Source organism: Branchiostoma floridae, chromosome 8 (genome assembly GCF_000003815.2).
Source record: "Branchiostoma floridae strain S238N-H82 chromosome 8, Bfl_VNyyK, whole genome shotgun sequence".
NCBI lineage: Eukaryota > Metazoa > Chordata > Leptocardii > Amphioxiformes > Branchiostomatidae > Branchiostoma > Branchiostoma floridae.
The window spans coordinates 22,664,556-22,678,922 of record NC_049986.1 but is presented as its reverse complement, the minus strand read 5'-3'; the positions used below and the strand labels follow the sequence as shown (position 1 = coordinate 22,678,922).

The 14,367-nt window shown below is 41.5% G+C and overlaps 2 protein-coding genes across 2 annotated transcripts; one reads left to right on the top strand and one right to left on the bottom strand.

Annotated features, from left to right (window-relative positions):
- Positions 1–3,591: 3,591 nt before the first annotated feature.
- On the top strand, positions 3,592–7,336 carry LOC118421054 (the record flags this gene model as incomplete). The annotated part of the gene is given in 4 exon segments (XM_035828219.1): positions 3,592–3,645; positions 5,989–6,105; positions 6,359–6,462; positions 6,763–7,336. Coding segments are annotated over 4 exon segments (417 nt in total). The 3' UTR covers positions 6,910–7,336.
- A 156-nt stretch (positions 7,337–7,492) lies between these two features.
- Positions 7,493–14,259, bottom strand: LOC118420974. Its single transcript, XM_035828080.1, has 9 exons — positions 13,829–14,259; positions 13,608–13,685; positions 12,764–13,153; positions 11,471–12,427; positions 11,035–11,219; positions 10,214–10,394; positions 9,478–9,722; positions 8,780–8,909; positions 7,493–8,645 (listed from the first exon to the last, which is right to left on the bottom strand). Exons 2-9 carry the CDS (start codon positions 13,612–13,614, stop codon positions 7,972–7,974), a joined length of 2,769 nt encoding a protein of 922 aa, XP_035683973.1. The 5' UTR covers positions 13,615–13,685; positions 13,829–14,259; the 3' UTR covers positions 7,493–7,971.
- Between the last annotated feature and the right edge of the window lie 108 nt (positions 14,260–14,367).

The window sequence follows — 14,367 nt, the reverse complement described above, 5'->3', positions numbered from 1 at the left end:
TGGCAGTTTTCGTGAATTTCTTGCTATATCTGTTGTGTATATTTAGTTGAGTCGTAAATTCAATTTTTTTCATGACATGTTACATAGAATTATAGATGGGCAAACAATATGAATGTATGAAACGCAACATAACAGTTACTTAAGCAACTGCATAAGTTTTCTAAACGGTCAGGTGTCGACTATCTTTTGTCAGTGAATTGATATCCAACTACCTGCACGTCCAACTTTTATCTTAATACTAGATATGACTGTTGTGTTATGTATCCAGCCTATCATGTACAAACTTACTGTTTGTCCAATTTATTTCTACCATAGTCACTGTAGAAAATTTAGAGTCTAATTTCCACTTACTGCAGGCACAATTGTAGCTCATAATTTCCATTCAGCCAATCAGGTTGTGCTATTTACAGTTTTCACCAATCGCATCGATGCTTCTGGCTTACGTCAACATACAGAAAGACGTGACAGTGCTAAGTCATTTCTTCCCATGCACGTGATTCTAATAAGAGTTTGGTGACATCCACTCTCAAAAGTCCCAAACTCTTTACTCAGCTACAGCGCGTAAGGGCTGCAGTGGCAGTGAAGCTCCCCGTGTTGTCACTACCACGGCGATGTTGTGTCTTTCCTCTGTCTCTATGGGCCTGCTGGTCCTTTGGGCGTCTTCTGGACTGATGCAAGGTAAAACTCGATCAAAGTCTTAATTTCATTCAGCAAAACAGTTTGTATTGTCAATGCAACCCTGTACAATATAATGCACAGCGGTTTTGACGTCTGTTTCATTTCGTCTTGAACTTAACAAGACCATTTCTTAGTGTGAAAGTTCATATGTGCTGTTAGACGACATTTAGGCAAATAGATTTTATCTAAAACTAACACTGAAAATAGTTGAGACTTATTCCGTGAAAATTTAGGTAATTCTATTAGGTATTTTGTTAGTGTTGGTTGTGTTAAGTTTGCTTGTTTATTTGTTTTTATTCACGAGGCCATTACTTGGTTTGCTTGTAAGTTAGGAACAGATGCTTTTAATCTTGTATCTGTGGTCTAGTAATCGCTGTCTTGCATTTGACGCATATGGAAATCATGGGAATTTTAATTCTTTCTTCCTTTTCTCTCTACTTTTTCTTGGTGGGACTCTCAACATGTCCGTTTTTATGAAAACGTTTGGTACGCCTAGCTTTCTCACGCACCACTCATTTCACTGAAGTTCAGTTTGACTGTTTCCTGATAAGTTTGACTGATAACCACTCTACAACCCTACCTCCGACCGTGGCGCTGCGTTGGTATGAGGTAGACATATCTATCACGCAGCTGCAAGGACACTGATAGGGGTAGTCACGCAACAAGACTGGGACTGTTTGATACTCTACCTTGCATGTTGCACGTGGTACATGGGCATTGTGGTTAGATTTATTAACTTAGAACAGTCATATACTTAGTTCGAATCATTGAAAGCTCCAATGTTGTGCCCTTAAGCTTGAGAAAGGCACTTAACATCAAATGTTTCTTGATATTCAACTTTGGTGTAAATGTGTACCAAACTTCGGCTAGGGATGTCCCTCGGCTAGGGACGTTGAATTGAGGTCCCGGCCAGTGTCTGGGAAGAACCAGAGTTGTAGCTCGCACACGCCGTCAAATAAGTGAAGCAGTAGCTGATCCACGAATGAAGAACATGTCAATTGTGCTCATAAGTTTTTGACATATAAAACAGCGGACGTTAGGCTAAAACTGATAAACCAGGCCAAAACCAACATTTGATTGAGATCACAATGAATGAATGAATGAATGAACGAACGAACGAATGAATGAATAAATAAATAAATGAACGAATGTATAAATGAATGAATGAATGAATTGCTCGACAATTGGACATGGCATAATGCATGGCAACAACTAAACAATATTTCATCTTCCAGTATCTGCTCTGAGCTGTTACCATTGTTCCGACCTCTCCGAAGGAGCACCTCCTGGCGACTACGCGGAGTATGGCGACATCCTGGCCGTCCCGCCGACCTGTGACGTCATGTTCTTGATGACGTGTGCAGAAGAAGATGACGCGTGCATTCTGAGTACGGAGCATCGCTTCACTGGAAACGGTAAATATGATAAAATTCTCAGTCATTGAATTTGGCAGCTACAGTATCTTATTAGAGTTTTTCAGTGGTGATATCAGTGTTCTTAATTTGCAGTTGCATGACGTTAATAATAATTTCGCCATTTTCTATGCTTTCAGTAAAAAGATCACAACCAAACTCTGATGCGACAAATGCATTTTGTGTGCATTTTCTTATATACTGTCTATGCTTATATACAATGTAGAAAAATGCATAAAGCAAAAACCTTGTTCTCTTCTATTGCAGTCGTGCAAAACGGTGTGGCATTCCAATGTATAAGTTTAAACATTCTTTTATGATAACATTGTCTACCATTTGATCATATAGGATTTGGGGCCTATCACACACTTATAAGTATGTAATCTTTGCCAAATATCTATCATATAGGATTTGGGGCCTATCACACACCTTATAAGTATGTAATCTTTGCCAAATATCTATCACATTAAACATCACAAAATATTTATTTCATTCTTCAGGTACCACGATGAAGCTGGAGCGGAGGCAGTGCAGTTTGTACTCAAACTGCCAGACGGCACAACAGCTCTACCACAACAGCACCAACCTTGCCTACTTCCAGCGGGCGCTGGGCAAAAACTTCACCATGGACATCCACTGTTGCCAAGACGACGGATGCAACGAAGTCGCGGGCGTTGCCATGGCAACCAGTGTTGCCATGACAACTAGAAACAGTACAGCAACGGTTACTAGGGAGAGTAAAGTGTTATTGCTAATCACCGTATTGGCTATCACTCTTAAATAAAACATTAGATGAAGTCACAAGTGCTTTGGAAATTCTTAGACATAAATAATACGTAAATCTCAGATTTTACATGTTTTGTGTATATCATACTGTAAACTTACTACTTAGTGAGATCACGGCTAGAAGAAACGGTTTTGGTTTAACCAGGAGAAGTCTATTGCTTTACCATCGTTATATCATATCACATATATCTATCTAAACTACTCCTTTATTCTAGTTTTATTTTATTCTGTTTGATTGTTTTAAATCAGACTGCAAAACTTCACCGCATTTCCTGATGGCGTGATTTTAAGTAGGCAATCCTTTGCAACAACAAAAATCAAAGAGTTCATGGTATATTTTCACACTTCTTTTTTAACTATATATCAAATAAAGATCTAATTTAACAAGCTAACGTTGTTATCTTCTTGTTCTGCTAATAGTACGTTATCTACAAAATGTCATGTATGTAACTGCCATTCATGCTCCATAACCGGTAGTACAACATATTATCACACCTGACCTTTTCAGAGCTCCGAAATTGGTTGTAATGGTTCTGAGCAGTCACTGAAGTGGAAATGACCACGCCTATAGTCTAGATCACTACACTGAGGGCCGGGCTTTGGTTTGAGCATGACCTACGCTACAGTTTACTAACGTTTAAGACATTGCTGTTGACACAAGGAGCGGGAAAAGAATCTATTAAGACGATATTACGACTACAGGAGTCTTACAAGTTCACCATGAAGATCATTCTTGTTGTTGTGACCTTGTCTGTTCTACTGGCGGGAGGTAAGTTTATGTTAGTCGGTAAAGGTTGCTTGGTGGCAAAAACTGTAAAGTTATTCAACTGGAGCTGTGTAAAGATTGGTTACGACCACAACAGTCTTACAAAGTCAACATGAAAAAGTTTGTTTCTTGCTGTAATTACCATGTCTGCTCTACTATGCAAATGTGGGAAGGTAGGTAAAGTTCGGTCGGTGGCAAGAACTCTCACATGCACATTATTAAACATTATTCGTCTGGATCAGTATAAGGATTTGTTAAGATAATTACTGCGACCACAACAGTTTTACAAAGTTAACATGAAAAATTCTGTTTTTGCTGTTGTTGCTGTGTCTGCCCTACTACTGTACAAGTGTCGGAAGGTAGATTTAAGTCGGTTGGTTGAGTGGAATGATAGCGCTGTACTTACCTGGTTATGTGTCAGCAATTTGCAGTCCATTTTTTCTCTTTGCAAATTTTTGTCATCTTCAAGCATGTAGTTACGTCTAGCTTCTTTCATTAAGGTCTCCAGTTCCAATGTTTAGACTAGTAAATATTGTCCCAAGTTGGCTATCTGTATTTTATGTGTGTGATTTTATGTGTGGCTAACCTATAATGACATTACATTGTGCGTGGAGTCTATCTGATAGTCTACCATTGATACTCGAACATATTGGCTCAACACGTCTTGTGTTTGACACATGACGTAGCTAGTGCTTTGTGTGTGTTATATACATTCCATGTCTACGCGTATTTAATTAATAATTACATATATTATATTCATGGTCATGGAGTTTGCTTCAACATTTTAGCTAGGCTTTAGACTACCTAACACGTCAGCTTAACAATCATGTTTTTGGCACATGACTCTGTATTTTGTCGTGATTCAGTGTTGTTTTGGTGGCAAGATGCAGATAGAAAGTAACGAAACTTTAAACACAGAAACCCACCCACAGACAAACAACATAAGACCCTGCGTGCGCAGATCTGGTAATCATAGTTCACATCTTGGGTCACCGCTTGACTTGATAATGGGCGGGAGTCCGGGTGATTATCCCGATGTTATCGTCACAGCATCTAGCACTTCAAATTACGCCTGTGTCACTGACGACAAGTCCTTTTGTTACTGTCAATTGTTCTGAATAAGCGTTTTTGTTGTTTTTGATGTGCTCTATGTGGCAGAAAATGTCATCCTCGTATAGGACTGTTTAACCATAATTGAAGCTCAGGGGCTGACCATTGTCAATTTTGTCAGCGACGGAGACTGTTGTTGTGAGAGTTGCTGTTGTTGTTTTTGTTGTTCAGTTAGGGAATCATCGGCGCTTATATATATGATAGTTAAGGGTTAATGACCCGCCCCGAGGTGTATATGGTGTCATAACGCCTGGTCCTTTGCTATAACCACCGAATAAACCACCGATGTGAGCGAAGGACCTGGTGGTTATAGCAAAGGACCAGGCGTTATGACACCATGTACACCGAGGAACAGGCGGGTCATTAACGTTATTATCATATAGCCCACCCAAACTTGCAAACTCCTGTATGACGCATAGATCTCTTGGTACTATACGTGTGAATTCCTTTGTCAAATTTCTGAAAATTCACATTTGTTCTTTGGTACATGCATATGTAAGGAGATTACACATTGCATTTTGAAACCAAAAATTTCTACAGAAAATATTCGAAACATTGCAGGCTTTTTAGAACAACAAAACTCATTATCAATGTTAGAAGGAGCCATTCCCCCTTGCAGTCTGTACTTATTCCCTCTGCTCTGGCATATGTTTTGCTCCTTTTCATTGGTCAATGCCTGCATATACCTTACTTTCTTGTGTGTAAGGCTACTTTTGATTGGTCAAAATGAATCGCACCGGTGTCGATTAGCATCGACACTGGTGCCGGTGTCGATGCAAATCGACACCGGTGTTACAGGTATTGTGTTTATTCAACTTCGAACAAGACCTTATTAATATGTACGTCCTTGGTCTCACATACGTCATATTGTAAAAAAAAAGTGACGTTGAGTCTGGCGTTGATCACATCTCAGCCACATATTCTTTTTAAAGCTACTGCTGTGCTATTTTATGGTGATCCAAACGGACAGTCCGTCATAATTTACAAGCAGACGTTGGGAGGATGACGTTTTAGCTTAACACACGGGGTCATACAAAATCCTTAAGATAAGTGTGTTAGGTTCTTTTACACGAAAGCTCAGGTGCCCGGGGCTTATAATTAAGGTACATAATTAGCCCGATTGTTTGGTTTTGTGTCAACCAATTCCAAACTGCCATCATACCTGGAAACGTAACGCTCTTGCCTCTAAACAGTTGCTTTGGTACTAACATTTTTTTCCATCATCTATAATTACAGCCGCGGCTCTGAAATGCTACCAGTGTTCGTTGAAGGACTCGGACGCCAACTGCAACAGCCGCGGGCCCACCCAGTGTGATAGTGATGGCGCGGACACCTGCACAACGTTGTCTGCCAGTAAGTTCATATACAGTACATGGTGTGCACCGGGATTAAGAAGTTACCATCATCATGTTTTCCTTGGAAAATACTGTGTTTTGTCAACTGAAATCCAACAATTAATTAAAATAATTGGTATCGGATCATCTATGTGATTTTATAAGATATTTCGTCTACTTGTGTCATAATTTACAAGTAGATATTTTAAAGGGGCATGATGTGTTTTCCTAATTACAAGATGATGATAAGCTTTTTTTTTTACTTATTGTAGAATCGGGGAGCCTGAAGACCATTACCAAGTCCTGCGGCTTGAAAGCGAACTGCGAGAGGCTGAGCTGGTCAGCGGCGGAAACTACCTGCAAGGCGGGTTCACAGGTCGGTCTGAAGTAGCGAAGAATGCTCTTTGGTACACATTGCATGTTGAAGTTTACTGTACACAAATGCAAATATTGCAACATGGTGCGCTCTTAAGTTGGATGAAATTTGGAGAAAATATTTGAAAGCAAATGCCTTTGTAAATAGCCTGCCATGATATGGAATATGCAGGAAAGCGCACAATGTACACCGTAAAATCGCCCCATTCTCGAGCTGGTCTGTTTTCATACAGTATCTTTTTTTCGAATCTTATACCGTGTTGCTCAAACTGTGTGCTTTCACCCACTATACTTATCTCAGAGCGTGTCCGGATGTCTCCAGTGTTGCCAAGGAGACGCGTGTAACGCCGTGACGTCATTCAAGAGTGACGCAACCACCGCTTCAGTCAGCATTCTGGCAACCGTCGCTATGGCAACGTTAACTTACATTCTTCAATTGATGGTTTAAAGAGTAACCATTAGATAAAAAGAGTAAAATTAACTTGAAACTTTTTGCAATACAATTGATGGTACGATAATGATCTTTACGTTTAATATTGTATAACTATCTTGTTCTGATTACTCGATGTCCCAGATAGATTACAACATAAATCTCAAAGGCTAGTCATCAGCTTTGGACTCCTTTATTGGAATATGTATCATGATGTGTAAAATGATATGGGCCTGCATGTAAGAACAAAATAGCCACGCTAAGTATTAACAGTTTGCGTCTTTCCATAATTTCAATCTACAAAGTGACTGTTCAGCCTCGTTTGTCAATTTGAGATACGTGCGAAAAAATTACAATACCATCAGCACACCCATAGATATAAGCCGGACAAGCTCAGAAGTGAAATAATAAAGTAACAATACCATGAATTAAAATATCGAACATTTCCAGTTGTACATGAACACATTGACATCGAGTATTTGACAAACAATTTATACTTAATGTATATGCACAATATCTATGATAGCGCATTGTTTGAGTTGTCAATTGCTAGAACAACTATTGTAACAGTAGAAGCATGCTACAGTGACTGTTTGATTGCTTTTGTGTCGATAATAGCTCGCTATATTCATTTCATGCAAAATATTTCTGTTCTGTCTTCTTGAAATAGTTGAACTGTAATTTCCAACACCAAAATTGGACTCACCCAAATTTTCGACTGTACAGCATCAGTCTTTGTCAAGGAATGAACAAATGAATTTTTGTTCTGTGTTGACAAAGGTGTCAAAATGTATATTTGATAACAATAATTTCATATGTACACCATATCTATAACTTTACTTCACACAATAATTATTCTTTTATGATACCTTCCATGTGTCACTGCTATGCAGCATTATACAGGAATTGATACTATAATTTTTGTTGAAAATATTGGCAAGCTCCCAGATAGATTAGAATGGAATGTTATGTTGACTAAGCATCACGATCAAAGATTCTCTCCAGTTTGCCTCTGGTCTGTGGAAATCGTTTCAGTTGAACACCATGATTCCAAACGTGGCAATTATTAGGTATCAGCATCTAAAAGTCCTTGGCTTTGACGTATTCTTTCACGTCCACTGCCAGTTTGCCAAACTCGTTTTCGTGGGATATCATGTCTTCGATGCTGCGCAGTGTGTTCTGCGCATCGTGGTCGGCCTCGCCCTTGTCGACAGCCATCATCAGGTGTTGCGCAGTGCGGCTGCGCACAATGACGTAGATGGGAGTGTTCTCCAGCGGGCTTTCGTCGCTCCAGCTCTTCCCGAAGCTGAAGATGACCTCACACTTGGGTCTGGGACCTCCGCTGTTGCCGTAGGCGCTCAGCTCCCGCAGGTAGTTCTGATAGTCAAACACCGGCACCACCTGTTCCCTCTCCAAGCGTTCTGCCTGCTTGTTGCGGTTGTCGTTGCTCTTCCAGAAGACTTTGGTCTTGCAGAGGCGGGTGGCGGAGATATTGCCATTTTCCGTGGTAAGGACGAGCCCTCGCTCCATGTTGTCCAGCAGACCTTGCACGACCGCGTCGTCCTTTTGCCTGCCTGAGGGCTGGCGCGGCGGCAACAGGATCTGTTCCGCGTTTGCAGGCCCGTACAGGTAAGGGGACAGGTTGGGCTGGTTCCGGTCGCCGAACCACAGACGACAGCCTTTCCTGTTGGTCACGTGATGCTGGAGGACCTTCCCGGCTTTGTAGTAAACGACCTCGATATCCAACTCATGAGCTATCAACATAAAACAAAAACATCATTAACCATAGATGAAAATTGATTTGTTTGATTGTTCTTTTTATGGTACATTATTGTGATAAATAGATAACTTGCCTGAATTGGACTTGTTTACATATATATGCACTCACCCGGGTAGATCCTGAGTTCTGGGGCGACAGTAGCGACAGGTCGGTCCATAACGTCCTCGTCACTTGTGTCTGCCTCCGCCCCTACCCATAGTTGGGTCATGTCCACGTTAGCAAGCGGCTGGGTCTCCATCTGTGGAAAAGGTTTACATAAACAAAACTGAATACAGTGTACATACGTATGTATATCTTTTTAGTATTCCACCCAGAAGGACCAGAAGATTTTAAGGAATCACTTCATCGGCTCAGCTCTTTTTGTCACAGTCTGACATCGTCTCGTTTCGTACTGCCAGAAGTGAAATGAATCAATACTAAATAAAATGTACAGTATGTGCCAGGAGCTCGAGGTCTTTCTGAAGCCTTCTCAGCGTGTGGTATCTCTTGTCGAGTATGTTAGAGGAGTCGCAGACACATGCCATCGGCTCAGGCCTTGTGGAGCTGTCAGAAACGTTGGCACCTCCATGGCATGGCGCGATGATGACATTACCTGAAAATGTTCTGATGAAATGTCACGTATATTGCCTTTACTTTTCTTACATGTCACAATATTTTGTCATGAAAAAATAATAATATGACATGTAAGAAAACTAAATGATCATTGCTTTGTATCATAAAATGCCATCTACAACAGCTAACGCTATGCTGTCGACAAGTAAAAAAAATCTTGTCAGTCCCGTCTAGAGGAAAGGTTATGATCTCACCTTAATGGGCGCGTTAGTGTAGAGCGGCTCCGTGATGACGGCAGGGTTATCCGCGGCAGTGGTGACGTCCATGGGCAAGGCGACCTCCTGTATGGTGAACTCGCCCGACGGACACAGCCCGGGCGCGGCCTGCATGCCCTGCAGCAGCTCCTGCATGCCCTGCAGCAGCTCCTGCATGGTCTGGTCTCCGTCCCCGCGGCCCGGCTGGCTCAGCAGGTCCTGCAGGATCTTCTGGAGGGAGTCCTCTGTAAAATATGGTTTCAAAACCGTAGTCACTGCTTGATGAAAAATTCTATTCAATGTTTCAAAACGTTTTATTGCTATTGTAACGGAAAACACGACAGCTCTACCAACCGCAAAAGAAACACTTATTGGTTACTAGGTAAGGGTGCTACAAACGGACGGAACATTACCGAACAACCCGCTTTTGACTTTGACATGAAACTGTATTGACCCTCTGAATACAGTGCTAAATTTCTACCATTGGTGTTATATGATTTAGGTCGTATGGAGAAATGAATGCGAACTAAGAATTATAATAATTGTATTTTAAGTATTGATGTGCATAACCATAGTAAGTACCTTAAACACACGTTTTAGGGGAACACCGTAAAATACAACTGAAGAATAAAATCCTGATTAAACTACAAAAATATACGTATGAGAGAGTGGGCGGAAAGAGAGAGAGAGAGAGAGAGAAAGGAGACAGAGAGAGATCATTATATGTAAAGCTTACGTGGTTTGTCGGAGAACACATAGACCTTGTACGGGTTGATGGGGTCTTTTGGCTGGCTCTCGTTCTTTACCTCGTGGATTTTCGGATGATTGCTCAGGGCGACCCGCAGCCTGGTCTTCCACACGGCCGGCTCGGGCTCGTCGATCTCTGGGCGAAATTTGCCGGTATGGATGGACCATTCCTAGAAAAAAAAGGCATAGAGGTTGCCAACATTAGGTGAAACTTATTGCCATCGCCAAAAACATTAGACTTAAAGATTGCTACCTCAACGGCAGCATTCTAACAGGATAGTGTCGTAGATCGCCGAACGAAATTTGTCGGTATATATATACGTATGTACAGCCCATTCCTACAGCAAAACAAGTATAGCCGTTATGAGGCGAAACCTGTCAATGTGCTTGGCTTCTTTCATACGGGCATGAACGTTGGAACATTGTCCACATTTCGGTTCCATTCCTACCGACAAAAGTAGCCAGAAAGGTCAAAACATTGCTATTGGGTGACAAATCCTTGTGTACAAACGAACAGGCTTCCTACTTTTACATCGCCTTCGAATTAATGTTGTGCAATAGAATGTATAAGCTGAACCCTTTTCCATAGTGAACATATTTACTAGGATATTGCAAAACGGTGAACAAAAGTTAGTCATAACCCCTTGGGGAGGGCAAGTCACTTTAACAGCTGACCTTTCCTATGATGCCCTTTGATTGATGATAAGATTAACAGGAATAAGACCCACTATACACGGAAAAGTATTTTGGGAAATGCGAAGTTTAGGGGGGCTGTGCTTCAAAGTCTGGGCCAATAACGCAATTACCTACCTTAAACAGCTTGAAGCTATCTAGGTCGTACTCGCGCTTGCCGGTGTGCTCCCAGGGGATCTTGAACTTCTTTTTGTCGGCGTCGAGCCACTCCACGCCCGGGACCTCGCCGCGGTCGATCATGCCGTACAGCCAGGGCCGGAGCAGGTCAGGAGTGTTGTCCGGAACTGCGACCGGTGAGTTCGCTGTGTAAGGAAAGAAAACGATAAAATAGGAAGTTAGTAAAAAAACATAGACGTATAGATGCTGACATTTCATCAATTTCATTAAAAAGATTAGCACAATTTTATTTATCAAACGAAGCAAATGCAGCATTGATGTAATATATCCAAAAGGTAAAATAATGATAACTTCTGATGCATTCTATACAACTTGTACCTACCATTGAATGCAAACATTTTTTTAAAACGTGAAAGTATAAACAGTATCATCTTACTCGGGTTACTCCTGAGCTCTGGAGAGACACCTTCAGCTCCCCTTTGTAGGGTGTCCAGTTCCCCCAATGCTCTAAGATGTTCATCCAATGTTCTACCCAGTTCCCTCGATGCTCTATCACGTTCCCTCGACGTTCTATCACGTTCCTCCAATGCTCTATCACGTTCCCCCAATGCTCTATTACGTCCCCCCAATGCTCTATCACGTTCCTCCAATGCTCTATCGCGTTCCTCCAATGCTCTATCTTCAGTACCCCTCGGTGCATCGTCATCGTCAGTACTGGGAATGCCCACCTTTGTCTTGGCAGCCATTAGCGCCTCAATTCTGGCTTCCAGGCTTTTATTGTTTTCCTTAAGCTGTTGGATCTCGTCTGTTTTATTCATTAAAACCTTCTGCGCCTCCTCGTCTTTCTTCATGAGACGAGTGACTTCCTCATGGGGACTTTTCAATCCACTTAGTGGAGTTTCCGGTTCCTCCGCTGCTCCGACTTCCACTCCGCTTAGTGGTGTTTCTGGTACATCCGGCGCACTGACTTCATTGTCTTCTTCAGAACTGTGAACGGCCACTTTTGTCTTCGCAGCCACCAGTGCCTCGATTATAGCTTTCAGGTTTTTATTCTCTTCTTGAAACTGGTTGATTTCTTCCGTTTTAGTCATCAAAACCCTCTGAGCGGCTTCATCTCTCTTATTGAGATAAGTAATTTCCCCGTGGAGACTCCACACAATATTGCCCTGAATCTCACGTTCCCTTTTGAGAACAGCTACCTCCTGTGACTTCCTCTTCACACACCTAGTCAGACGCCGTGTGTAAGGATTGGCCGCCCATTCTGTGACGCTTGAATCATGAGCACTGGTGTTGGCCAGGTCCATTGACTCCAGGTTAGATTCGCTCAGGTTCCTGTCAGTACGAGGGCGCACTAAGGTTGACAGGTTGTCCACTGAGCTTGATTTTAGAATTCCTGATAGAACATGAAATGAGAGGTTGAAATGTTCGATATTGTGCTGTGTGAAAAACACCCGCTACAAATAGACATGGAAGTACTAACAAAAATGCTACGTCAAATAACAATTACACAAGCAACTGGATGTAATTTTTGGAAACGGCCAGACGTTTCAAATAACATCCACTATCTTTCGGCAGTGACATAAAGGAGATCTTTTTGAAATCAGGTTTTATACCCTATCTATTGATTGCTATGTATAGGAGTCGACTACAATATTTAGACAGTCCAACGAGAAACAAAAGTTAGACAAAGTCGAGACTAAGATGGTGCAAATTAATTGGCTACACATACCTGCCATGCAGAGCTGCCTTCTCACCCTGATGTAGTCATCATACCGAACATCCACCCTGACCATTAGCTCCTCCCCTCCGGCCGCAGCTCGCATCTGGTCGGTGATGAGGAGGTTTGATAGGGCTGCTGACAGGCTGTCTGGGCCCAGGCGGAAGTGATCATGATAGAACTCATCTACGTTACATGGCTGGAAGAATCGTAGGTTGAAGATGAGACAACCCTTGATAATGGATTCAATTGTGGCCTTGTATCTGTCAAACAGTTTCTCTGCTTTCTGAAAACGGTCCTCGTCCTTAAAAATCTCATTGTCAAACAGGGCATCAGCCTTGTCAACAAGCTGGTTGTATGATTTCTGGACGAACTCCAGCTTCAACTTGGCAGGGAGGACATCTGAAACAAAATGAAATATATAATTTACCTATTATAGTAATGAAAACGCGTCATTCGACATCATTATGAGGTAGTTTTAAATAATTATGACGTCATTTAAGTGAGGTTCTTGGGTGAAACAGTTGGAAAAAAATTTTACCAGAAACCTTTAAGATATGCAAAGAAAACTTGAGAGTATAATAGTATAACAGAATATTAACGCCTGTTTAGACTTCTGTTCGCAATGTTAACCAAAATGAGGCCAAATTGACGTCACCAAATGACGTCATACATATTCAAGGTACCAGCAAATCAGCATAGTTGATGAATGTTAAATCAGGAAAGTTGCATTGAATTATATAAGATATAATTTTCAAGGAAGTAGGTGTAGATTTATCAACGACCATGTATATTGTGAAATTGTTGCAAACAAATTTTAAGAAAAGGTACTGAAAAGATTTAGCTCAAATCTTACCTGGCATAATGTTTTGCCTTGTGGTCGGCACAGCATTGTCAGCATTAGATGGTTGTCTCTGTGTGGAGAGCTCAGCACCTAATTGTTTGCAAATACATGTTAATTTTCCAAATGAGAACTTTTTCGCCTTTCAAATAATCTTTCTTGAATCTAAAAAAACCTTGACTGACCTTACCAATCAGAACACATAAGCAAGACTAAGGTAACATATTCATACGTACCACAAACAAGTGAGCAGATCTTTTCAGAAAGGCCGGGAAGGCTGGTCGAAATTTCCTGCGGGTTCACCCTCTGTGCAATCAGCTTCCTCAGCTTGTATGAAAACTTCCTGACAAGGTTGCCGAATGCCTTGAAATCATCGTTGTTGTCATCTAACCAAATGGGGAAGATTTGTTTGTTGTTCTCGAGCGCAGCTTCCCATTCTGTACGGATCCAAGTTCTATCGTTATCAAAACAGTACTTGCTGACCACAAATACAAACAGTTTCAGAGAGGAACTCTCTATGACTTTGACGATACTGTCTAGCTCATCGCCGGTCTCTAAAGACCTCTCATCGAAGAAGATCTGGTTCTCCTCTAGGCCGTCGGTTTTGAGGAGATCAACGAGTTGCCGCACAAAAGGCTTGCTTTCTCCGGCATGGCAAATGAAGACGGTTTTCCCTAATGATGGGGAAAGAAGCAAAGGTTGATGAGCACACTTTCTTAATAATGTTGAACAGAGAAAAGCATAAATGACATTAAGAAGGTGAAGTGGTGATCAA